The sequence below is a fragment of the Culex pipiens genome, chromosome 2 (genome assembly GCF_016801865.2).
Source record: "Culex pipiens pallens isolate TS chromosome 2, TS_CPP_V2, whole genome shotgun sequence".
Classification (NCBI taxonomy): Eukaryota; Metazoa; Arthropoda; class Insecta; order Diptera; family Culicidae; genus Culex; species Culex pipiens.
The window spans coordinates 111,276,837-111,304,300 of NC_068938.1; the positions used below are offsets into that span (position 1 = coordinate 111,276,837).

Here is a 27,464-nt window from a genome sequence, read left to right on the forward strand (position 1 = left end):
CCATGTGGGTTCTTCAAGAGGATTGCATGAATACACCATCACACCACAACAGGAGAATCGTGCCCAACCCAAGCGACACAATACAAACACCGACGTCCGGGTTTATCCTCTTCCTCTTGGTCGCCATCGCCATCCAGCCGGAACTAGAAGGAAGGACGGCGGACGGACGGTTTTGCGGAAAAGGATGAGCAAATCCCATCGGGGAAAAGGAAAATATTTTCGATGGTCCTCTGTGGTCGATTCTTAGAAAGATGAATGGATAACTGGCTAGCAGGGTGGCCAGTTTTGGGGGCTGGGGTGTCGGAATTGGATTTTTTGTAATTTTTGTAATTGCAATAATTTTTTTAATTTTTGTAATTTTTGTAATTTTTGTAATTTTTGTAATTTTTGTGATTTTTGTAATTTTTGTAATTTTTGTAATTTTTGTAATTTTTGTATTTTTTGTAAATTTTGTAATTTTTGTAATTTTTGTATTTTTTGTAATTTTTGTAATTTTTGCAATTTTTGTATTTTTTGTAATTTATTTTACTTATTAGGATTGGTGTCCAATGTTATGAGAACTGATAATTTTTAAAGAATATAAGTCAAATATTTAAAAAATAATGAATGATACCGTTACAGGGATGACATTAGGTCTGGGGTGAGATTGAGTCATTCAAATTTCAGCATTTTTGTATTACTCAATCTCACCCCAGACCCAATGTCTCCCCTGATGACGGTAATAATTTATTCAGAACCGATTTTAAATGTGTTTCATGATACAGTGATCGAGATCGACTGGAATTAGATCCACGCTAACTATCAGTTTAATTGAAAACATGTAATAAAAACAAAATAACATAACAAATCTGCAAAATAAACATCCTACTTAGGATACTACTGAAAACTCGAAAGAATACTGTTTTGTTGACCGCTTTTTCTTAAAGATTTATCACTCATACACTCCGATTGGCTTCCGGCTCCTGACGTCAGCAACTAAAATCCAGTGACCCGTCGCACGCCGGAAGCACACGAAGTGGAGGGTTCTCCGAAAGATTAAATTTGATCAACTTGATATTTTTTTTGTTGCTGGAAAAACGTTGATTTTGTTGTTGTTGACGATGTTGTTAGCGTAAAAGCTCATCCAAGCATCCCGGGCAGCGGAAGCAGCGCCTGCTGAGCAGGGCCACTTGAGATTTAATCTGGGCCCAAATTGGAGCTTATTTTCCAGCTCGTTTGCTGTGATTCGCACTTACACGTACGCACACGTACAGGCAAAAGGAGACGCATGATCTGCTGATGGTGATATACGGCCGTTGTAGAGCTGATGCTGCACGTAAACGTGAGTCAGAAGACGATGGAGCGAAAGGTCGCAAGCGCTGGCGACTGAATCAAAGTGAAACGATGAGAAAATAAATCATCGCAGCCTGCTTCGGGCAAAACTCGCCAAGCTCGCTACTGGAACTGGTATTAAAAAAGAAAAAGCATATAAAAACAAGAATCGCGTGGGAGGGATAATAATGAAGAAGCGAAAAAAAGAGTAGCTCACATAAATAAATTTATTCGAATGCAAACTGAAGAACCGTGTCTATAATATATCGAGTGAGAGATTGTGCAGTTTGAATGTGAGTAGTTTGGGTGTACGTGACGTTGTTCGCCATTCTATGCATTTGTTAGCATTATCTTGTCATCGTTTCTCACCTGCTGGCAGTCGTTCTTCTCCTTCCTTAGCGGCTGCATTTGAGTGGTGGGGGTGGGGAGGAAAGATAATTGCAATTTTATTTATGTGTGCAAAATCGAAGTGATACCTAAATCGTGAGCAAACGACGACGAGAGGGGAGCTCCTCGTGAAATGTATAGCAAAGACTGGATTCGATGAAAATAGGACACATTCAAAAATGCTCAGTAAATTCGTGAATTTACTTATGAATGAAAAAATAATGTCATTTTTCTAAATATCGATATCTAAGACAGCTGTTCAAGCCCAAAATTAACGAGATCTTATCTCGAACTCCAGAAATTTGCATGATTGATTGATTTAAAACATATTTTGGCGAAGTTTCAAAAATATTCAATCACTAAAATCCGTAGAAACATTCGAAAAGGGATGTAACCTTGCTCTATTGACAGTTTATGTCGTGTGTGAAGGTAATAGAGTGTAAAGGGTTGCTCGTTAACATCAAAGGTAACTTCATATTCCAAATTTACTACAGAAACAGTTTATGTTTGTGTTTATTAGGGTGGTCCAAATCCGAGTACCTGTAATTATAAAGGCAAAAGATGGTTGATTTTCGATATGTGAATGCAAATCAATGCTAGATGATTCATTGATCTACGTTTTTTTTTTTTAATGTATGTGTCTTTCTGTGTAAATCGAAATTTTAACCAGTTTTAAATTATAAATAAAAGCAGGCACTTTGAGGGGTAACACCCTATACCAAAATAACGATTTTTGGTAAAAATTTTTTTATTTTTATTTATTTTTTTTATTTTATTTATGCGAATTTTGCTAATATTTTACCAAAATCGCTAAATTTTTAAATTTTGTCAAGTCAAGATACATACTTCAAAACTCAAAAAACATAAAAATCATTCAATTACATGGATTCTAGCCACTGCACAAAAGGTGGTGGGTTATTTTATGCATCTGTGAAAGTTTTGAACGTAATTGGTTGATATTAACCCATTGACACCCGAGCTTAAAATTGGTGAAAAAAAATGTTTTTCATACAAAATGATTTTTTTAGATCACTAATAGCTTTCGGATCGAATTTTACAGCATATGTATGTTCTACAAAGTTGTAAAGCATAAAATTTGCAATAAATAAGAATCTCACCTTTGGGAATAATTTGATGGAAGTAGCGCACCGTGCAAACTCAACTGTGAGAAAATTAGGGTTTTCCATATTTTTTTTTAAATTTAGTATTAATTTAATTTTATTTTATTTAATTTTTTTCGATACAAACTTTACCTTTGAATATCAATGGGTAAAATTTACCCATTTAATGATGACCGGGTTTGCTCATATTTGGCCCAGAGTCCTAAAATAGCCCAAGGGGAGCGAGGTTTTGAGAAAAATCGATTATTTTGGCACAATACTGTAAAGTGATCCACAGCAAAAAAATATATATAGAAAATTTAATTTCCCCAAAATGGTACACATTTCGAGCTTTTGAAGAGTTTTCGCAAATCGGAAAAGGGCAACTTTTGATTTGGTTGAAAATTAGGTTGGTTCATGATCGCGGGTACAGAGATATATCTTGACTTTTTTTTGATAAGGTCCTATAAACAAATGTAAACATTGAGTGTATCCCGCTTACTCCGATGGACTTTGACATAAGGTGTGAAAGGGATACACTCAATGTTTACATTTGTTTATAGGACCTTATCAAAAAAAAGTCAAGATATGTTTCCAGGAATATTTTTGAGATTTTTCTTATATTAAAGACACTTTTTGATCTTGCCAATTCAAGCAACTTTGGCAAAGACATCAACATTTTGTCTAGAGCCTACGCCTACGCCTTTACGACTAATTTTATCAAAAGCATTTGAACAAACCCTCAACAGTCTTTAGAGAAAAGTGTTTGTAGTGTTAGAGCTCCCCGCTGCATGAAAATTGGCTTTCGTTTTTTCAAAAATATTTGAGTTTTAAAATTTGATCTTTGCTACATTGAAATGGTTCTAAATTTTGACCACTAAATTAAAATATTTTTTTTTAAATGATAATGTAGGGTTTTCAAAGCTCGAAAAGTGCTCCAAAAATCTTTTAAATGTAACCCTGAATTGTTACGTCAAAAACTGATTGACTGATTGAGAAATAAAACCTGGAATTCCTGGAAATTTTGATTTTCTGAAACATGCTAAACATGAACCACCCTTATTTATTATCCATGCTAAATGTAAAGCCTTTCAATTTGCAACAACTCTTCAGAGGACACCTATGCACCAAATCTGAACATTTTTTCGGAAAATCAAATTTTCGCTTAATTTTGCGATCTGGGCAATTATGCAGTTGCTTTCGGGGAATATTTAAAAAAAAATCTCTAAAAACAAAGTTTGTTTGGCCAAACTGCAGTATTTATGAAACATACCAAAAGCAATAACAGCCCAATATGTAAGAAAAACTCATTAATTTTTTTCTGGTGCTGGAATTGCTCCATTTTTTCAAATCCTTAAAATAACCAAGTTTATGAAAAAAATTGTGTAAACATATTAAAGCGTGGTACAAAATGTAAAAATGATTTTAAATGCTGAATTTTGTAAATTGATTTACTATCAAAAGTGTACAATTTTCATCGAGTTCTGTCTTTATATACAGTGTGAGCAAAAGAACCCCCCGCACTTCCAAATGTAGGGTAGTGTTCTGACTGCCTGCCGATCGGGATTGTCCCCAGAGCCAGCAGAAACAACGTGACGATGCTACATATTGCAATACCATCGAATGGTTGTGCGAGCCTCCATGTTAAGGTTTTGCACCCGTCTACTTGATTAAAATTCAAGTGCTGATGTTGTTATAAGTAGTAGCACCATCAGTAGCATAGATAATGTTATTGTAGTACAAACATACTTCATGTCGGCGTCGTCGTCGCTCGTAGGCACCAACTAATTAATTTGCTTCGTCTCCTTTTTTCGTCGCCTTTTTGCCCATATCTGACTAAGTCCTCGTCGACTTTGTCGTTTTCCTCTGTGCCTGGGGGGTTTTGGTGTGTCCCCACCAGTCCCATGATGATGTCTCTGCCCCAACCAGCAGTGTGCCAAAAGGCATATGATTTAAATATAGCCTTCCAGTTAAATGAGTTTCCATGCTAGAAAACATGCCACGAGAACATGCTGACAATGTTGGATGGCATAAATGAAGGAGGAAAAAAAGAAGAGGAAGGACCCTTTCTCGGCTCGAACGCTGGGAGCCAATTTAAGTTAACAAAAGTGGAAAAGCAATAAGATCCTTTTTAAATAAAGTTCAAACAGACCATTTCTAGTACGCCTCAGAGGAAAATGACAAAGCGAGAGAGAGAGAAGCGAACGGGGGCGTAGAACAGCGTGACTTGATTAAGGACAAACCATAATGGGTTCGCTTGATCTTGAACGTCACTGGATCGGGAGAAAAGGTCTCTCAAATTGGGTAACAAAACGACCAGTAAATTTAGTGAAATATAATTAAACTTCTATATTAAAATGTTTTTAATTTCCATTGATCATTTAAAAAATCTTCAACTCCTGCAAAAGAGATTCCCCGCGGTCCCAAAACCCCGTAATACTCACGTTTCATTTGGATAAAGTTGAGATTGTCGATCGCCCGCACCACCGAAGAGTCGTCCAGCGTAAGATCGATGATCGGCGATACCCGGGGGGCGGCGTTCGTAACCTCCTGGTGCCACGTCATGTCGGTGTTTGCTACCCTGTTAATCAGCATCGAGCCAACCTGCAGCAAAATTTGAGATAAGAGAGAGACAAAAATAGCACATCAGCACACGGCGTTGAAAGAACGTAAAACATAAACTATGCCACACTTCGGAGTCGTGGCTAGGATCGAATGTACAGAACGTGCACTCAGTTGCATAATAAATACCTCCAGTGGGACAAAAAACAATGCACCTCTCCTAACCCTCTACAACCCAACCCTATCTGAAAATTCGCCAAAAATCATTTTTTCAACCAATTTTTGATCTTTACAAAGCATTGAAAAGATGAACTCTTAAAATGTTTGAAAATGTTAGGGTTGGAAGTTCGACTTGTTTTATGTGACTTTGCTAATGTTTTTAAAAGTGTATTTATGTTAGGGGACAACTGTGTTTTACACTATCATTTCCTATATTGGAAGTCAAAATTAGTATGCAGTAATTTTTGTATTATCCTATGGCTCTACGAAGTTTTATACAATTTAAATGATAATGGTGTCATTTTATAGCAGAAAAATTAAAAAAACAAACAAAAAATTGATAAAGTGACTGTAAAAACATGAAAAAATTTAAACATAATATTAGATAGGAGGTAAAATAAGCCAAATACTACCAAAAACAAACATAAACTAAACAAGATAAATGCAAATTAAAATACTAAAAATAAAACAAAGAAAAACATAAAACAAAAAAAAAAATTTTCGTAGAACAAAAGTTGTATCTGTAAGCCCTTACATCCAATTGAAATGCTGTCAAAGACAAACTTATGGGAAATTGGACGAGCTTTCCGGTAAAAATATTTACCAGACTGGAAAACCAAGTCTGTCATATAGAAATTGCCAAAAACCACCAAAAAACCACTTTAAAAAAATATATATATTTTTAAAACCGCTGTAACCTCACAAGGACTGGACATAGGACAATGGTCAATATGGAGACTTTTATGTAAAATTGGCTGAGGAATCAATTCTCAAGGTAAGAACAAGATTGTCCGTTAGGCCTGGACGCAAACGCAAAATTTTGCGCCTGTCATCATAGCCTGCCAGTCATCGACCATTGAACAAAGCAACCCCTGTAGATTGTTCGACTGACAGTTGATGGAAAAATCGAACTGGCACAGCGTTCTGCGTTCACCACTGCGTCGAACGGACAATCTTGTTCATAGCTTCACTACCGGTTTTTGAAAATTTCGACGTTTAGACCACTTTTCAAAAAAACAGTTTTATTAAATGATGTTTGTATTTTTTTTAGGAGAGACATACCATTCTGCATTTTTCATCAGTTTTTTGGTAACATCTTAGGCTATTTCCTCAAAAATTTTGAACGAAAAAAAAATCGTGACATCACCTTTAAATTTAAGTTTTAGACTTAAAAATCAAAAAATCTCATATAAGTGGCGTGTATTTTTGTTTCAGTGTATTTTTTTCAGAAAGCTCGTCCAATTTCCTACAAGTTTGTCTTTGACCACTTTTTGATACGACGCAACGGCTTCGAGATACAGTAATTTTTAAATTGCAAAATACAAAAATATTTAAATACCTTACACCCTTCTCAAATGTTGTTTTCGAGTACTATTGGCTCCATATACACAAAAATGGCTTATATAGGTCTAGGATAACATGTCTACAAAGTTTCATTGAAATCGGAGAGGGTCGGGTACAAAAGTACCAGAAAAATTACTGATTTGAGCTGGAATTGCTCCAAAATGTATGGGCAAAAAACGATAAAAAATGCTAATTTTTAAATTAAGATAAAATAGGTTAAACAAAAAAGACCTCCGCGATATTTTCAACATATGTACTCTAGAATGTGTACTTTCAGATGCTTCCAAGAGCGAGGTCAAACTCCACCACCTTTTAAGTTATTCAAATTTCAAAATGGCTTCTTTATCATCGTTTTTTAGCTATAACTTTCATTTAACAGGTCCGTTATCTTGGAGGAGAAATGTGTGTTTTGATAAGCTCTACAAATGGCTAAAAGACACCAATTTGCTACGACGTAAGTCTGAGTTGATAAACAAAAAAAACATTTTTTCATAAACACCTTAACCTAAATCACAAAAATTACTTAAAAACTTTTCGTTTGAAGATAGAGCTTTGTGCGCTTCAGCAAAGTTGCTTAGAATGGTGTTCCCTACAGCTTTCTGAAGACACCTAAGCGCTAACGTGCGGCCGCTATCAATTTTATCACGCTAGATTTCGGTTTCGGATCACTGTCCAGTGGCCAAATTCGATTTCAGGTCGGATTCGTATTTGGACAATTTTTCAAATTTTTGAATCAAAAAAGACCCAAACTGTAAATAATACCAATGGAAGGCTAATAAAATGTTTTTTTTTCCAAAATCAGAACTAACACTCTAAAAGAGCCAATTATAATAATCTCATTGCACATTTTTAGAAGTATAGGTTGATTTTAAAATGTTGGCTAAATTGTTGAATGGCAAGGAGACTAAATAAAATCAAAAATCAAGATAAAATTAAAATCAGAAAAAAATATTGTCTTTGAGATAATAGTTACAAGATTCCCAGATTTTGTATTTCGAGTTTGACGATCAACAAAGTTTGAAATACTAATGTGTTGGAAATATTCTAAACACCTTTAATTTTGTTTTATTAATGTATAGAATCCATACATAAAGTCCATACTATGGATTTACTTCATGCAATATTCAGCTTTATGAAAAATCATGGCAAAGGGAAATGCCAGAAAAAAAAACAAAAAAATGTTAACGAAATTATTGATCCGATAAGTTATAACGTAGTATGATCTGGTCTCGCAACCCTGTCCAAAAAAATTAAAAAGGATTCAAAAAGTTAGAAATGTCGAAAACCCAAAGGTATACATTCCAACTTAATTCTACTATTTAAAGTGGAAAATTCTGAAATAGCTGCTGTTTCAACAAAATCAATTTGCTTTTTTGAAGCACTGAGTGTAATAGAATAAGCATGTGATTTATCATCGCAGCGACAAAACCAGCGTGTGAAAAAAAGTATCCATCGAGGGTTTGCGCGTTGATTAACTTTTCGAACCAGCTTTGCCAATGACTTTTGGCTCCCTCGAGCTCAACTGGGAGGAGGAGAGTCAACTCCGCGTGGCGCCCCCCTTCTTCATCGAAGGTCAGAAGGTTGATTGTGAACCCATTCCAACAATCTGACCCCTGTCTGTCGTCGGAAATGTTATAATCTAGCGGTGGCAGCAACAGCAGCATGATGTTTGTGCCCATACAAGGAAGAGGCGTTGAAAGTGCCTATCAAAGTGGAATGGACTGGACATGCTGACCGCAACCTCAGCCCCCGACCCAGCTCAGGTTCGTGTGGGACATGTCTCAAAGACATGCGAAGTTTCACAAGGTATGTCACGAGGAGCCACGAACCCGCCCATAAAATTCTCATGAAACACCCCCCGCGGCCAAAGTGGATTCCAAAATCGAAATAGCAAAATTGCACCAAATTCCATTGAGCAGTTCTCTAGGATTTCGGTCATTCGATTTTTTTTGTATTTTTTAAACCGACTGAAACTTTTTTGGTGCCTTCGGTATGCCCAAAGAAGCCATTTTGCATCATTAGTTTGTCCATATAATTTTCCATACAAATTTGGCAGCTGTCCATACAAAAATGATGTATGAAAATTCAAAAATCTGTATCTTTTGAAGGAATTTTTTGATCGATTTGGTGTCTTGGGCAAAATTGTAGGTATGGATATGGACTACACTGGAAAAAAATAATACACGGTAAAAAAAATTTGGTGATTTTTTATTTAACTTTTTATCACTAAAACTTGATTTACAAAAAAACACTATTTTTAATTTTTTTTATTTTTTGATATGTTTTAGAGGACATAAAATGCCAACTTTTCAGAAATTTCCAGGTTGTGCAAAAAATCATTGACCGAGTTATGAATTTTTTAATCAAAACTGATTTTTTCAAAAAATCAAAATTTTGGTCGTAAAAATTTTTCAACTTCATTTTTCGATGTAAAATCTAATTTGCAATCAAAAAGTACTTTAGTGAAATTTTGATAAAGTGCACCGTTTTCAAGTTATAGCCATATTTAAGTGACTTTTTTGAAAATAGTCGCAGTTTTTCATTTTTTAAAATTAGTGCACATGTTTGCCCAGTTTTGAAAAAAATATTTTTGAAAAGCTGAGAAAATTCTCTATATTTTGCTTCTTCGGACTTTGTTGATACGACCCTTAGTTGCTGAGAAATTGCCATGCAAAGGTTTAAAAACAGGAAAATTGATGTTTTCTAAGTCTCACCCAAACAACCCACCATTTTCTAATGTCGATATCTCAGCAACTAATGGTCCGATTTACAATATTAAAATATGAAACATTCGTGAAATTTTCCGATCTTTTCGAAAAAAATATTTTCAAAAATTTTAAATCAAGACTAACATATCAAAAGGGCGTAATATTGAATGTTTGGTCTTTTTGAAATGTTAGTCTTGATTTGAAAATTTTGAAAATATTTTTTTCGAAAAGATCGGAAAATTTCACAAATGTTTCATATTTTAACATTGAAAATCGGACCATTAGTTGCTGAGATATTGACGATAGAAAATGGTGGGTTGTTTGGGTGAGACTTAGAAAACATCAATTTTCCTGTTTTTAAACCTTTGCATTGCAATATCTCAGCAACTAAAGGTCGTATCAACAAAGTCCGAAGAAGCACAATATAGAGAATTTTCTCAGCTTTTCAAAAATATTTTTTTCAAAACTGGGCAAACATGTGCACTAATTTTAAAAAATGAAAAACTGCGACTATTTTCAAAAAAGTCACTTAAATATGGCTATAACTTGAAAACGGTGCACTTTATCAAAATTTCACTACAGTACTTTTTGATTGCAAATTTGATTTTACATCGAAAAATGAAGTTGAAAAATTTTTACGACCAAAATTTCGATTTTTTGAAAAAATCAGTATTGTTTAAAAAATTCATAACTCGGTCAATGATTTTTTGCACAACCTGGAAATTTCTGAAAAGTTGGCATTTTATGTCCTCTAAAACATATCAAAAAATAAAAAAAATTAAAAATAGTGTTTTTTTGTAAATCAAGTTTTAGTGATAATAAGTTAAATAAAAAAATCACCAAATTTTTTTTTACCGTGTATTATTTTTTTCCAGTGTAGTCCATATCCATACCTACAACTTTGCCCAAGACACCAAATCGATCAAAAAATTCCTTCAAAAGATACAGATTTTTGAATTTTCATACATCATTTTTGTATGGACATCTGCCAAATTTGTATGGAAAATTATATGGACAGACTAATGATGCAAAATGGCTTCTTTGGGCATACCGAAGGCACCAAAAAAGTTTCAGTCGGTTTAAAAAATACAAAAATTAAAATTGAAGAAAAAAGACCGATTTCGTAGAGAATTGCTCCATTACGTAACGTCATTTTCCCCGCTTCATGGGGACATGGGGCGATAATGTGGCACAGCATCATTACCCGTTCCATTTCCGGCGTGCCAACGAAACGCAACGATGTCCTCGAGGAAGAAGACCCCGTTTCGGTCCGTTGCGATCCGCTGCCATCGTAGCCGCCGGAATACATTGGAATCGATTATGTCGAGAACCGGAAACCTTCGAACGCGCAGGATATTTATTTACACACAACTCATAAAAATATTTAATGTTGTTATTTCCCCGAGTGTGTGTGTGTATGTGGCTTGGCACAAGTAATGCAAAAGTATACTATGCTCAGTGTGTAGCTACACAGTAGCAAAACAGAGGGTACCGTTTTTGCGAGAACCTTGGACAATTGATAAGATTATAACAATGCACTATTTTTGTTGATCTGTGTCTGTTTTATCCGAAAACAATCAAAAACATCCAAATATTGTGCAGTAACAAGACTAAAACTGCTGTCCCAATTCGCCCCATGTGTCCCGTTTTGCCCCAGATGACGGTAGTATTTTTGAAAAATGAAAAGTACAAATCAAATATATCCTGAAGGATTTGAAGCCATACTAGACTGGCATTTCAAAACATGTTTTAAAGCCGCTACAAAAAAAATCAAAATATCTAAGTCAAACAAAAAAAAAATGGTTTGGATGAAACTTTGTTGCATACTGCACATCGTAATTTCACTTAAATTCTAAATATTATTTATAGAGTCAAAACATGCTCAACATGATTATCAACGCAGGAATATGCGTTTGAATTGTTCACAATTAAATAGAGTTTTACGGTCTAAATCATATTTCAAGTCTGAAACAAATTAAACTGTCCCATTATGTTGCTGCCGGAGCGCACTTATAAAACAATCCCAAAACAATCCGTCAAACCGAATCAAATTTGTTGATAATCTGAGAAATTGCAGACTCAAAGTTACCCTAGCTGATGGTATATCAATTAACAATGTAAACAAAAGGACGTCATGCAAGTGTGGTAAGCTTCATATCTAAAAAAAAAAAAAACGATTTGAAAAATGCGATCGAGGCATGTACGTTAGGGCGCCCAGAATATGGGACTTTTTCTCAAAAACCCGCTCCACAAGCTGAATATTGTTCCTTAGGTTATTTTAAGACTCTGGGCCAAATATGAGCAAAATCGGTCAACATTTACCCATTGATACTTGAAGGTGAAGTTTGTATGGGAAAAATCGAAAAAATGTATGGAAAACCCAATTTTCTTACGGTTTGGTTTGCACGGTGCGCTACTTCCATCCAAATATTCTCAAAAGTGAGATTCTTATTGAAAATTGAATGCTCTACAACTTTGTAGAACATACCAAAGTTGTAAAACTTGATCCTGAAAAGATATTAGCGATTTAAAATAGTCATTTTTGTATGAAAAACATTTTTTTCACCAACTTTAGGTATCAATGGGTTAATCTCAACCGATTTCGCTCAAAATGTTCACAGATGCTTAAAATAACCCAAAAAACCGTTTTCCGCTTGTGGAGCAGGGGGTCATTTTTTCTGGGCACCCTAATGTACGTGTGTCAATCACGTTTTGACCTTAAATCCCTTTGGCCAGCTGTCTCACTTACAACAATTTTATGGGTGTGTCACGATCAGATCGAAACTTATTTTGTATGAAGAGTGACAAAAATGCACGGAGTTTTTTTACGTATTTTATATTGAATATCTCAGGATTGAAATCGAATTTTGGGGATCTTTGAAAGTGAGGCGTGCGACAAGATAGCACGACAACGACGATTTTATGACGAAGGCTGATAGATTGCACAGAGTTTTCATGGATTTAGTTATGTTTTAACAGACGTCTTTTACTCAATTTAGTCCAAAAAGCACGTGCGTCAATAAAGCACATCACGACGCAAAGGAAAAGCAAAAAAACAGTCCAAAAATAGGCTTAAATAAGTAAAAACTTTCACAGATCCTCACGAAAAAAGGTCAAAGTTCTCAGATGTCCGGGTGTCGACGCATGACGGTAGTGCCTTTTTTATTTCTCGTTCTGGCACGAATTTCTCCACAGTCGCTTCACGAGCAGTCCCGACAACGATACGGATTTGGCGCAGAGCGGGAAAAAGGACGCAAAAACGCAACACGAAAAAAAGGAGTACCGGAAAATTCTTTCCGATATGTGACCGTTGGCCGTAAATCTCTTTGTTTCCCGCAAACAGCTTTTTGCTTCCCTCCTCAATTTTCCTCCGACCCGGAGCTGACCAAACCGTCCTTTCATTCCGTTCCGGGAGGGATATTCTGCGTATCACACAACTCTCGGAAAACTTTTGTGTATGTGGCCGGCCATTATAATACACTTCCCTCGCCCTGCCATCCTTTCCGGGATCCCCGAGCTCCCGAGCCGGACGTGCAATACGGTCGCGTGACATTTTTGGTATTGTTTTTGTGGGTTCTTTATTTGAACTTCATATTGGATGCCACTCAAAGTCAAAGTCAGAGTTGAGTAATGATACGGAGTGGGAAATGTCGGTGGCTAATGGAAGCACGCCACCACGGACAAGTTGGGGGCGCAGATTTGAGTGATTAGATAGAAAGTTTGACGGAAAAGATTTAATAACTTTTTGCCTATTTAGAATAAAGTTTCTCTTTTAACCCTTTGGTATTCATAGTACATTTTAATTAACCTTTACTGAGGGCAAATTTGATGAATGGAACATGTAAAGCTGTTTAAATTTAGGGGCATAGCAACTGTTGAGTACCTTTTAGGGTGTAAAAACACTACTAAACTTTGTGGTGCAAATCTTGAGTTTTTTATTTAAACCTTTGAACAAATTAAAACATTGTTTAAATGCATAGTCTTTTTTTTGTAAAGGTCCAATAACAGTTTTTTTTTTCTTTTGCGGTCTTATTGCAACCGCTATGAGTCAGGGATATTCAAAAATACCAAAAAAAATGTAACAAAAAAATAAAATTTTGTAAAACCTAATCAAAAGAGTCCAAAAATTCAGAAAAGAGGTAGATCCACATTAGATACATTCATTCAAAGTTACAGGGAATATGGCATTTCCAACAATTTCGCGATGTGTTCTTTAATAATTTTCGTCCAGTAAAGCCGTCAATGTAAATATTTTTCAAAGTTGTCGCCCCATCCCCTTTAAAATCGGTCAGAAAAATCAGAGGTTTTTTTTCAAGAAACTTCATAATTTTAATGGGAATACACTGCCAGTGTTCGCATAAATGTCCCATATGCAAAAACAGCAAGCTGAGAAAAAGGCATCTGAAGTTTGGCCCACACATAAGGCTACGTGTAAAGTTTACGAGAAAAAACTGGATATCCTCCTGATTTCTTGAACAAACTATTGAATGTTGTAGGCTTTTCAGAAAGAGCACAAGATTTTGAACCAAACTGCATCATTAACTCAAAAGCGATGAAAATTCGAATGGGACATTTATGCGATCAGGGGCAGTACAAGTCTAATCAACTGAAAACAATTTGAAATGCATTTTTCTGCTTTTCAAATCATATTTAACATGTCTAGAATCGATCTGACTTTGGCAAGACTCGAGGGAAATAAACCTTAAAAAAATTTTAGCAACGGCCTGAAACCGAAAATTGATCCAAAGACGAAAATGATAAATGAATTCTAAAATGTACAGTATGTAAAAAAAGTATTTACACCCCTTGGGCACTATGCACATTTTGTGATGAAACATGTAAACAATTTAAAGTTTGGCAGGAACCTAGTACTACGTTTTGTTCAGAAACTCATGCCAAACATTTTGCTACAAAAAGCTCATGAAAAGATGATTTCTATAAAAAGTTATATAACAAATACTATTACGAAAATAAAAAAGGTGCAAAAAAAGTTTGTACACCTTTCGAAAAATTAACATAAATAATGTTATTTGTTGACAAATCACCATAAATCCAGTCTCCCAACTCCAAATAGGCATCCTTGACTGATTAAAAAAATAATTTGGATTGAATATAAAGTTTACTAACTACTTAGTATAAAAGTTTATATAACTCTGGAAATTCTATATAAAACTTATCTAAACTTAATTTTGCAAACTTTTAATTCAACTAAATGTCAATATATTGCCATAGAATTGCTAAATAAACATTCTGGAGTGGGTATAACACCGTTTTGGGGGTATTTGTATCGATAGAATAGATTTTTTGTTGGAATTTCGTACCAACCCGGAATTACGTCGTCGGAAAATCCGCCGGCATCTGAACCGGTCCACAATTCACAATTCAACCTATTTGGCATCAGAAAGGGCATAAAATTTCCGATCTTTTGATACCCATATATCCAGGTTTTCTATAAAACCCACGTTTTTAAATACCTAAGCAAAAACGGTGTTATGGTTTCGTTTGAGCAACCTGCCAAAAATGTATGGAATTTCATAATTTTTGTTCTCGTGGATCAAACTTACTTTTTGCCCAGGTATTTAAAAACGTAGGTTTAAAAGAAAACCTAGATGTATGGGTATCAAAAGACCGGAAATGTTATGCCCTTTCCGATTCCACATAGGTTGACTTGTGAATCGTGGACCGGTTCGGATGCCGGCGAATTTTCCTACGACGTAATTCCGGGTTGGTACGAAATTCCAACGAAAAATCTATTCTATCGATACAAATACCCCAAAAACGGTGTTATACCCACTCCAAAATGTTTATTTAGCAATTCCATGGTAATATATTGACATTTAGTTGAATTAAAAGTTTGCAAAATTAAGTTTAGATAAGTTTTATATAGAATTTCCAGAGTTATATAAACTTTTATACTAAGTAGTTAGTAAACTTTATATTCAATCCAAATTATTTTTTTAATCAGTCAAGGATGCCTATTTGGAGTTGGGAGACTGGAGTTATGGTGATTTGTCAACAAATAACATTATTTATGTTAATTTTTCGAAAGGTGTACAAACTTTTTTTGCACCTTTTTTATTTTCGTAGTAGTATTTGTTATATAACTTTTTATAGAAATCATCTTTTCATGAGCTTTTTGTAGCAAAATGTTTGGCATGAGTTTCTGAACAAAACGTAGTACTAGGTTCCTGTCAAACTTTAAATTGTTTACATGTTTCATCACAAAATGTGCATAGTGCCCAAGGGGTGTAAATACTTTTTTTACATACTGTATTTTACAATAATTCAAATCTTTTTCTAGCATAAAATAGTAGGATGCTGTATGAAAATGAAATAAACCAAGCAATATTTTTTGCAAAAATCTCGAGGTAAAACAATGGAAATGTTATTTATTCTGGAAGGTTGGTTGCTTTGCGCTCTTAAGAAACTTTTTTACACAATGAAAGATTGAATAAATAGAAGGAAGTTTAATAAGTTTTACCAAATAATATCCCGGGCAGACGGTAATAAAATAAATTAAAAAAAATAATAACAGGAAGTGTTATGAAATCTTCTTTAAAATTCAATTTTAGCATAAGAGTTTATTAACAGTTAATGTTATCATAACAATATTTGCTATTGGTCTGATATTGGTTGCAAACCAAAACAACTGGGGAATATATTTTTTTGTTGTGGAAGAATACCGCCAACTGTTATTGGGATGATCGGATTAGTTGTTAAAATAACAAAAAATAATAACAAAATTTGTTGGAAAAATAACTAAAAATGTTATTAGTTTTAACAATAACAATCCAATAACAAAAAAAAAACATAACGACGAATAACAAATCTTGTTATAAATGACAAAAAATGTGATTGGCCTAATATTTTCAAATATCAAAAAAAGTTATTCCCAAGTTATTTTCGTCTGCTCGGGATTAAGGGGTTACATACATGTTGTAGAAAATCGCAAAATTTCATATTGCAAAAAAAATAATTAAATCTTCTAAAAAGATGTTTTTCAATCACTCCAGAAAGTTTCATAAAGATATTTCATGATTAAACTGAGTAAGAGACGATTTAAGCTCACAATTTTGCCATGCGCAAAGCGAACTGTAAAAGCTTTTGTTCGTTTTCTCTAAACACCGAGTTGATTTAAGGATGCCACGATATCTCGGGATAGACCAAATTGGCTGAAATTTGAGGTGAAGACCCGTGTGCATGACGAAGCCCGATTTTTTAATTTTGCTTTTTAAAAAATTACTAAAATCAAAAACTGACGATTTTTTATATGAAAAGGAATAAAATATTTTTATCTTCTTTTTAAATGAAGTTTTTGAAAATCAGCCTTCGTCATGCACACAGAATTGGTTCAACGAGTCTTCACTAAAATTTTGAGCCGATTTGGTCGAAGCACTGTTTAGATATCGTGGCACCCGTTTTTTAAAACTGCTAACTGTTTTGGTAATAGATGGAAATGTATATTTTAGTGCCCTGTAAACAGATTTAAAAAAAATAAGTGTGTGTTCATACCAACCTCTTACTTTTTTGCCGATTTACATGTTTGTAACCCCTTAAGTAAAAAATAGAGTTTTCAATACAAATAAATACTTAAAAAAATAAGTTTATTGATTTCATTAGTATGATTATTTAGAATTTACAAATTTGGCTCAAATTCATTCATATATGCATTTTTTTATTTAAATACTATCAACAGATTAATTATCAAATGGATTGTTAAATACGCGCAGCAAAATATTAATTTCTACACCAGCATAATCTCGGCTAATTCTGTTTCTATGTACAAATACCGCCATTAAACTGAACCACTTTGTGGCGTATCGAGCCAGCCAGCTGTTTTCGCAAGAGAAAGAACGGCCAATCCGGCCTGCATACCACAATGCGTTTGGTTTTTCGATTTTCCGAAAATCTCTGCCTTTGGCCATCCAAACAACGTGCAACGATCCGGCAACACTTTTTTGCCTAAGCCGATCCCCCGACCGAAAGTTTTTGATGGCGGCGGCGAATGGATTTATTCAATATTTATGAAAGCCTCGGAAAAATAACATTCGTTAGGCGACGCGTCGCTCACTGTGGCCAGTCGTTTATGCTCTCTTTTTGCAAATATATATTTTGTATATGGTGGCGAGCCACGACGCACCAGCCAGGATTCCCTCGAGGATGCCAGCAACGAGGCCGATATGGAGTTAAATCGAACGTTTTTTTTTTGTGACCGAGTGCGTGTTGTTTAGATGGCCATTTGGCTTTCACGGCTCCTGATGCGACTTCTGGCGATGCTGCTCCAGGGGAGATAAACATGGGATATGATCGGAACCGGAACAAAGTAGCTGCCATCGTGCGGCGCGGAAAGTGGCCAGTGCTGATAAGCTTGATTTTGAAGGGGAAGGTATATTTAATTTGTGTCTATTTTTGTTTAGAATTTAAACCCTCTCCCTCTCTTTTAAAAATTAAGCGAAGGCTTGTAAATATGTGGACCAACAGTAAAAAAAAGTAAAGCGAAATGATAAACCCCGATTAAAAAAAAACAGTTTAAAACTCGACAACATGAACCTTCATCGGTGCGCCGTAACTAATCGCTCTTTTTCTCCATGGCCACCGATAGCTGAACACTGGAAGCCATACATCGTGTACCGAAATTGCTACTCTGTTGCTTCCAATCCAGCAGTGACCCACCATGCTTGTGGCTATTTCACGGTGCCCATTTGAGCCACATGTGGACTACACGACCGATGTCACCGGATAGGCCACAAATCGGATCATACCCTCTGTCCTGACCTGTCCCGGCTCAGCCCAACCGGTAGTCGTGCAACAAATGCGAAGCAATCAAGTAAAATTAAATTTAAGTACCGCGTACCTGTAAAAACGCCGCACTATCAGTCTCTTTTAACGCTTCGATGCAGAACTGTATTAATCCTGTGGTTTGCTGGAGCTTCCCTGTACAACTCGCTTGTTGATCCTGTGTGGGGAAAAAAAAAGTGGAACACGAAACCGTTAGAAGGACAAATTGTGGGCGCTGTGGCGGTTACTACCGTGTACCTTTAACGTCCTAATTTTGGTATCTTTGTCCTGTCGGATGGCCTCCAGTAGGACTTCCCTCCGGGCGTGTATCGCCTCTATCAACGCTTCACACTGCGCCGTCACTAGCCGCTCGAACTCGATGCAGGATTCCTGGATGGAAAGCAGAGAAGATCATGAGATAGTACAGTGGTCAAATGCAAATCTTTTTAAGAATTTATGGAAATTTTAGAACCTACAGTTTTGAATTGAATCTAAATTAAACAAACAATCAAATATAACAAAAAATACAATACAAAGGTGGAAAAGCATATATGCATATATGAAATCTGTGAATTTGATTTTGGAATGTATGTGTACATGCAATATAATGCAATGTTAAACTATGGTTCATCAAATTTATTTCAGTTTGCCAATTTCCCAATTCTGAGCATGAAGCAAAACAGTGGGCAAGCAAGCAACAATCTTCCCAATCTCAAGTTTCTTCTTAGAGTTGCTCTATTGAGAATTATTGTCTTGGTCAAAAATTTCACTGACTTAAATGTGTTTGGTTTTTTTATTTTGATAGTCACTTTTAATTTTTCACAATAAAAGGGATTTTTGTTTGAAAATTGGTCAAAGTTGAATCCCAAAACATTTCATTTTTCAAATGATTTATAAAGGCATGTGAAACATATAAAAAAAATCTAAGGCTAAATATTAAGAGACCAAAAATTGATAGGAAAATTAATTGTCTATTACTATATGTTGGGTTCCCACAGAACCACCAGCCGTTCTAACAATTTCGCGAATCGCTGTGTGATGACCAAATTTTCCATTTCGTTAAGTTTGGATTTTTGCCTTCGTAACGGAGGTAAAGTTATCCCATGAATCGACATGTAATCAAAATACCTTTCAAATGAGTCTAGAAATGTGAAGATCTGACAAACCTGCTTCAAGTTATGACCACTTAAAATTCTGAAAGGTATCATTCTCAGTCAGCCATTTGGCGGCCATGTTTGTTTAAGAAAAACATTCAAATCTTGATTCAGAATGTATCAATCATAGGGCGTCCAATTTTCCCGGGTTTTGAATTTCCCGGGAAACGGGAAAAATATTTTTTAAATCCCGGGAATTCCCGGGATCCCGGGAAATTATTAAAGCTGTCATAAAATCTATGTTTTCATAATATTTGATATGTTTTCAAGCTTAAAATCATAAAATAAGCAGAATAATATTAATTAGTGACGATCTAAACAAGGACGACCGTTTTGAAATAGCTTAAAAGAAATTATTTTTTTTTATCCTCTGGATTTGGATTTTAAATGAACTTAAATTTTTAATTCAAATGTGATTCAAATTAAATAAGTGTTTTAAATGAATATATTTCTTTTATATATTTTTTATATGACATGACTACAAAAGCTCGAAAATTTTCTTTGAAAATGTCTAAAAAAACAATAAGCGACAACAAATAAAATGATTCCAGCCAATGTTAAATTTTAGATAAGTTTTGAATTTCTTGTTTTATATAAAACATATTTTACAAATTATCTTTATGTTACTACCGCCAACTGATGAAAATCAGGACTACAGTCTGAATAGGTACAGGAGATTTTAGAGGAATATAATTGGAAATCGAATACTAGGAATTATAATGATCTGTTCCTGTTTGAACCGAAGTCATTATGCAAAAAATGGCTTCAATAGCTGTCTTAATTCGTTACATTTGTCCTGATTTGCCCCAGATTTTGCCGGTATTTGATGAAAAATAATTTAATAGGATATTTTTTTAAATTTAATATCCTAAATATAAGTAAATATAATACTCTTTTTTTTATTTTTTTGAGATTTTAATGCTTTGAAATTCGTATCGCTTACTATGTATTCAACTGTTCATCTATTTCTACAACCAAATCTGAATTTTCAGACCAAAATTTGTTTTTTTTTTCAATTCCCGAGCAGACGGAAATAACTTGGGAATAACAATTTTTGATGTTTGAAAATACTAGGCCAATAACATTTTATGTTATTTATAACAAGTTTTGTTATTCGCCGTTATGATTTTTTTGTTATTGGATTGTTATTGTAATAACAGACTAACATCATGTTTAGTTATTCTTCGAACAAATCTATGTTATTATTTTTTGTTATTTTAACAACTAATCCGATCATCCCAATAACAGTTTGAGATATTCTTCCATAACAAAAAATGTTATTCCTAAGTTGTTTTGGCTTGCAATCAATATCATACCAATAACAAATTTTGTTATGATAACATAAACTGTTAGTAAACTCTTATGCAAAATTGGATTTTGCAAGAATACTCCATAACACTTTCTGTTATTTTAACAGTATTTGTTATTGAAATGGCATGAATTTAGTTATTACCGTCTGTTCGGGTTTCGGGATTTCCCGGGACAAATTACAAAAAATCCCGGGATTCGGGAATTCCCGGTTTTAGAAAAATCCCGGGATTTTTGTCCCGGGAATTCCCGGGATGGACGCACTAATCAATCATAAAAGTGATATCTTTGTGTTGTTTGCAGAAGCATTTTACAAATCGTAATTAATTTTTCATTTCAATTCAATTCAATTCGGTTTTATTTGTGAATAATCAAGTTACAATGAGTTCATTTAGGTGCACAACAGAGTTTTGGTGTTCCTTTCAGCTGTGTTTAAATCGTTATTCAATCGAAAAATTATTACTTATAACTATGGAATAGACAAGAGTAAGAAAAAGTTTTCAAAAAACTTACAGAAAGTGCAATTGGAAAAGGATAGATAGAGAGAAAGCTTAAAACTAGATCACAGACAAAAATAATCAATTATAGATGTGCTTGATCATCAGCTCCCCGAGGGCCAGAAATTGCTCCGCCTTGTTACGGCAGCTCCGAAACCGCGTCATCATCTCCCCCGCGAGAGCAAAGAACTCCGGCAGGGAAAAGAGATCTTCCCCGGTGACTCCTTGCTGGGCCGCATCGCCGCTACCGGCAGCGACCACGCTGGCAAACGAACGCCCCCATCCAGGAGGGATCGCTGGGTTGTCCGCTGGAACCGTACGCTGTCCAGCTGCAGGAACGGCTGCGTTCGTACTTCGCTGAGGAGAGTGAGACGCTGCTGCTTTCTTCTTCCTCTTTTCCTGCTCCTCGAGGTAGGCCTTGCGCGCGACGCATCCGCGGTAATTGCCGGTATGGTTGCCGTCACAGTTCGCGCACTTTACGCGCGGCTTGGTTTGTTCTGCCTTGTCCCCCAAGTCCGCCTTTCGTGGCAGTGCGCACGCCTCCGAGAGGTGTGACTCACCGCACTTCACGCAGCGGGGCCGGAGATTGCAGTTCCGCGAGCCGTGGCCGAATTTCTGGCAACGGTGGCATTGCGCTACGTCCGTCGGGTTCTTGGTGTAAAACCGCCAGTTTACCCAAAAACCGTCCAACGTCTTAATCCGCCGCAGGTCTTGGATCTTGACGGTGCCGCGGTCGAAGTACAACAGGTACAGGGTATGCGTACCCGTGACTGTTGTCTTTCGCGAGAGCACTTTTATCTCCCGTGGCTTTATTCCCGCGTTCGAGAGGTGTCGCTTCAGGTCGGCGATCGGACGGTCTTGGTAACCCTGCAAGACCACCTTAACAGGGGGCTTCTCTGGGTCGTATGTGTAGAAGTTGAAGTTGCTATGCTTCAGTTCTTCAAGCACCAGGTCGAAATCTTTTCTGTTCAGTGTGATCACTTGCACTGCCGACTTACCGATTTTCAGACAATATCCGAGGCCTTCCAGCAACTCGTCAACATCGTCCGCCAACGTGTCCAAAACAAAAATTGGAGGTGGTCTTCGTTCCGTTGGAGAATTGTTCTTTTTTGACTTCGGCACTTTTTTCCGTGCACGACCATCATCGTCGTCGTCGTCGTCGGTAGTGCTGCTACCGTCGGTGTTGTTGTTGTTGTTGTTGTTTTCTTCGTCGTCGCTCAGCATCTGGAACTCGTTCCTGATGGGAATGTTGGCGGATGTCGATGTGCCACTGGTCGTGGCACCGGAAGTACCTGAACGGGTTCGCACTGGTGATCTTGGAACATATCCAGGATGTAGTAACTTTTTGTCGATTCCTTCTGCGCTCACTCTCCCCTGCGCGATGGCGGTCGACACGGCGTTGGTTTGTTTACCTTTTTGCACACGGCCGGTAGACGAACTTCGCGGGTTTTTCGAGGCCGCACTCGAACTGCCACGGCCACGGCCGGCCCTTGGCATGCTGGTGGAGCAAACTCGCGGCTAATCACGGTAAACTACGGCGAAAAAAATCGAAAAAACGATGGAGCACTGAGCACTTGACTGCTGCTTACTCTCGTGCGTACACGGAGGTGATTTTTCATTTCAATTTACCATTTCTGGACCCTAAATTCAGAACCATCATTGACAGTCATTGCCCCAAGAGTGAATGACACCATCTACGTCTTTAATTGATATTTATGTACTTTTTGGATGCCGTATTTTTGTTTTAGGTTGGTTCCTTACAAGGGATGGAAGAGGAGACGAAACACGCAAACAAAATCGCTCCCAAACTTTTCGAAAAAATCAATCAGTATATATTTTTTTTTGTGATTCTCATTGTTAGCACCACTTAAATCAATTTATTTTGTTTTGTTTACAAGCATTGTTCATCTACGAATCTACGTGACAGGTTATTTTTGGCCGTGTGACATTAAACCTGCCAGTGTAGTAGTGAATCGATGTTCCGCCGAATAATCCCTGTGATGATTTTTTCCTTATACCGATTTTTCGTGCGCGAGAGAGGAGATCTAAGTTACCTTCCGATTTTTCTCTTGATGAGCATCACAAGATATTCTCTTGATGAAGATTTTTCCATCGCTGTTCCTTACTAAAACCATGTTTGATGTTAGATGTCAATTATTTCTCGATCCTTCAAGTGACACATTTTTGGTAAGGAGTGAGGAGGACACCAAACACGTAAGTGAATCAAGTTAGTTTCTAGCATCAATTTTTGAGAGATAAATGATGAAACAATGATTTTTTTAATACAGTTTTGAGCTCCTGTTCTATTTGCCGTAAACAATATCTTATTTGCATTTCCATTCCAATGTTTATGACTATCAAATAAAATGCTTTTTACAGTAAGGCCGTTGCAAATATTATACAAAGTTTATGTCACATATTTAGCATGTTTGGGCCCGTTTGAAAATATTTTGTTTTTTTTTCTGAAATTTCTGGATCAATTTTCTACGATTTGTGGTTCTCGAGATTTCACAGTTTGAAAATTGAGGATTTTTTTAATATTTTTTACACCTCCGTGTACGCACGAGAGCAAGCAGCAGTCAAGTGCTCAGTGCTCCATCGTTTTTTCGATTTTTTTCGCCGTAGTTTACCGTGATTAGCCGCGAGTTTGCTCCACCAGCATGCCAAGGGCCGGCCGTGGCCGTGGCAGTTCGAGTGCGGCCTCGAAAAACCCGCGAAGTTCGTCTACAGGCCGTGTGCAAAAAGGTAAACAAACCAACGCCGTGTCGACCGCCATCGCGCAGGGGAGAGTGAGCGCAGAAGGAATCGACAAAAAGTTACTACATCCCGGATATGTTCCAAGATCACCAGTGCGAACCCGTTCAGGTACTTTCGGTGCCACGACCAGTGGCACATCGACATCCGCCAACATTCCCATCAGGAACGAGTTCCAGATGCTGAGCGACGACGAAGAAAACAACAACAACAACAACAACACCGACGGTAGCAGCACTACCGACGACGACGACGACGATGATGGTCGTGCACGGAAAATAGTGCCAACGTCAAAAAAGAACAATTCTCCAACGGAACGAAGACCACCTCCAATTTTTGTTTTGGACACGTTGGCGGACGATGTTGACGAGTTGCTGGAAGGCCTCGGATATTGTCTGAAAATCGGTAAGTCGGCAGTGCAAGTGATCACACTGAATAGAAAAGATTTCGACCTGGTGCTTGAAGAACTGAAGCGTAGCAACTTCAACTTCTACACATACGACCCAGAGAAGCCCCCTGTTAAGGTCGTCTTGCAGGGTTACCAAGACCGTCCGATCGCCGACCTGAAGCGACACCTCTCGAACGCCGGAATAAAGCCACGGGAGATAAAAGTGCTCTCGCGAAAGACAACAGTCACGGGTACGCATACCCTGTACCTGTTGTACTTCGACCGCGGCACCGTCAAGATCCAAGATCTGCGGTGGACTAAGGCGTTGGACGGTTTTTGGGTAAACTGGAGGTTTTACACCAAGAACCCGACGGACGTAGCGCAATGCCACCGTTGCCAGAATTTCGGCCACGGCTCGCGGAACTGCAACCTCCGGCCCCGCTGCGTGAAGTGCGGTAAGTCACACCTCTCGGAGGCGTGCGCACTGCCACGAAAGGCGGACTTGGGGGAAAACGCAGAACAAACTAAGCCGCGCGTAAAGTGCACGAACTGTGACGGCAACCATACCGGCAATTACCGCGGATGCGTCGCGCGCAAGGCCTATCTCGAGGAGCAGGAAAAGAGGAAGAAGAAAACAGCAGCGTCCCACTCTCCTCAGCGAAGTACGAACGCAGCCGTTCCTGCAGTTGGGCAGCGTACGGTTCCAGCGGACAACCCAGCGATCCCTCCTGGATGGGGGCGTTCGTTTGCCAGCGTGGTCGCTGCCGGTAGCGGTGATGCGGCCCAGCAAGGAGTCACCGGGGAAGATCTCTTTACCCTGCCGGAGTTCTTTGCTTTCGCGGGGGAGATGATGACGCGGTTTCGGAGCTGCCGTAACAAGGCGGAGCAATTTCTGGCCCTCGGGGAGCTGATGATCAAGCACATCTATAATTGATTATTTTTGTCTGTGATCTAGTTTTAAGCTTTCTCTCTATCTATCCTTTTCCCATTGCACTTTCTGTAAGTTTTTTGAAAACTTTTTCTTACTCTTGTCTAATCCATAGTCATAAGTAATAATTTTTCGGTTGAATTACGATGTAAAACACAGCTGAAAGAAACACCAAAACTCTGTTGTGTACCCAAATGAACTCATTGTAACTTGATTATTCACAAATAAAACCGAATTGAATTGAATTGAATTAATATTTTTTACGAAAATGGCAAAACTTTGGGGTGATGAAAAAAAACTAGGGCGTCTCCCGATTTGTATGAAAATTGATATTACTTGTTTTGATATTATCAACTGCCCCACCAATTTTAGCAAATTTGGAAGACAATTTCAAATTTCATCTGGCCTCCCTGGTCATAGAATGTTGCTTTCAATTTTGCACTATATTGTGTACGAATGAGGGGAAAAGACTAAAATTTACCTCCTTAAGTATTCATATTAAAATATTCATGAATTCAGTAAAATATTGATATGCAGCAATTCCCCACGAAAACAGCATGGTTCGAAAAAAAGTTCTCCGATTGGGCTCAAAATTTGTCTGGGGGTTCCTTGGCCATTAGGGTGACCTACGCCGTGTTAAGGTGGTCCGAAAAATGACCATTTTCGTCGATTTTGTCAAAAACCACTTTTTTCAAAAAATCATATCTCCGCGCCATTTTATCCGATTTTAGCTGTTTTAGACGCAAATGAAAGGTGATAAGTTGCGTCTTTCAATTACGAAAATTTTGGTACCCAAACATCTATAGGTCATCGCTGAAATTTTAAAGTTATCGCAGTTTTAGTGAAGTGAAGTTGATATTTTGCCGATTTCGTAATTTTCCGATTTTTGTGCGCGGCGCGTCGAAAAACAAGGATTTTATTTTCAAAAAATCATATCTCGGAATCCTGTTAATGAACTCCTCTCATTTTTTAGTATGTTACGTAAAAATGTCCAGGGAATCCGATAAAAATATTTCCAGACATAGGCTGTTTGGTCCAGACACCGTCAAAACGGCATTTTAAAGTTTCAATATTAGGCTAGATTTTTCAAACTTTTTACTATTTTTTTTTTTTTGAAAGGCCAACTTATCACCTTTTATTTGCGTAAAAGACAGTTGAAATCGGTTGAAATGGCGAGGAGTTATGATTTTTCGAAAAAAGTGGTTTTTGCGAAAATCGACGAAAATGGCAATTTTTCAGACCACCCTAACACGGCGTAGGTCACCCTAATGGCCAAACAAAAAAATACGGGTCTAATTATTTCGGCCAGGGAACCCCCACAAAAATTTTGAGCCCGATCCGAGCACTTTTGTTTTTTTCCATGCTGTTTTCGTGGGGAATTGCTGAATACAAAAATATTTTAAAAAATTCTGCCGTTTTTCTATACTCAACAGTATGAAAATTGGGACAAGTCATTTTATGGGAAATTAAATGTACTTTTCGAATCTGTAATATCCCAGAAGGGTAATTTTTCATGTAGAACAAAATTTTTCATTTAAAATTGCGAGTTTTTCTAACTTTGCAGTTTTAGTTTTTAGAGTGTAACAATATTCCACAAAGTTGTAGAGCAGACAATTACAAAAAATGATATATAAACGTAAGGGTTTTGCTTGTAACCATCACGAGTTTACAAAGCAAAAAAAAATAAAAATTGACTGTTAAAACATGAAAAAATTAGAAAGGCAAAATGTAATGATAGGAAGTGGTAAAATAGGCCATATACTACCAAAAACAAACATAAACTAAACAAGATAAATGCAAATTAAAGTACTAAAAATAAATCAAGAGAAGTAAAGTTTTTTGTAGAACAAAAGTTGCTCAAAATGACCACGGGAAAAATAAAAATTTCGAAAAAAGAATTGAACGGTAGATACACATGTAAGATTTCCGTCATCGTGATCCACCATTTGTATTTTAGTATGATGACTGCCATTCTTGGAAACTTTTTGTATGCAAAAATTAAGTTAGACCTGTGTTTATTAATTTG

At 36.8% G+C, this 27,464-nt stretch overlaps 1 protein-coding gene across 1 annotated transcript in view; it reads right to left on the reverse strand.

Annotated features, from left to right (window-relative positions):
- LOC120428156 (E3 ubiquitin-protein ligase TRIM9) overlaps positions 1-27,464 on the reverse strand; it is a 74,495-nt gene that overhangs the window by 34,453 nt on the left and 12,578 nt on the right. The window contains exons 3-6 of the mRNA XM_039593140.2: positions 18,668-18,799; positions 18,486-18,587; positions 5,243-5,402; positions 1,681-1,713 (exon numbers count right to left, since the gene is read on the reverse strand). Coding sequence (XP_039449074.2) covers positions 1,681-1,713; positions 5,243-5,402; positions 18,486-18,587; positions 18,668-18,799 — 427 coding nt within the window. The remainder of the gene's footprint in view (positions 1-1,680; positions 1,714-5,242; positions 5,403-18,485; positions 18,588-18,667; positions 18,800-27,464) is intronic.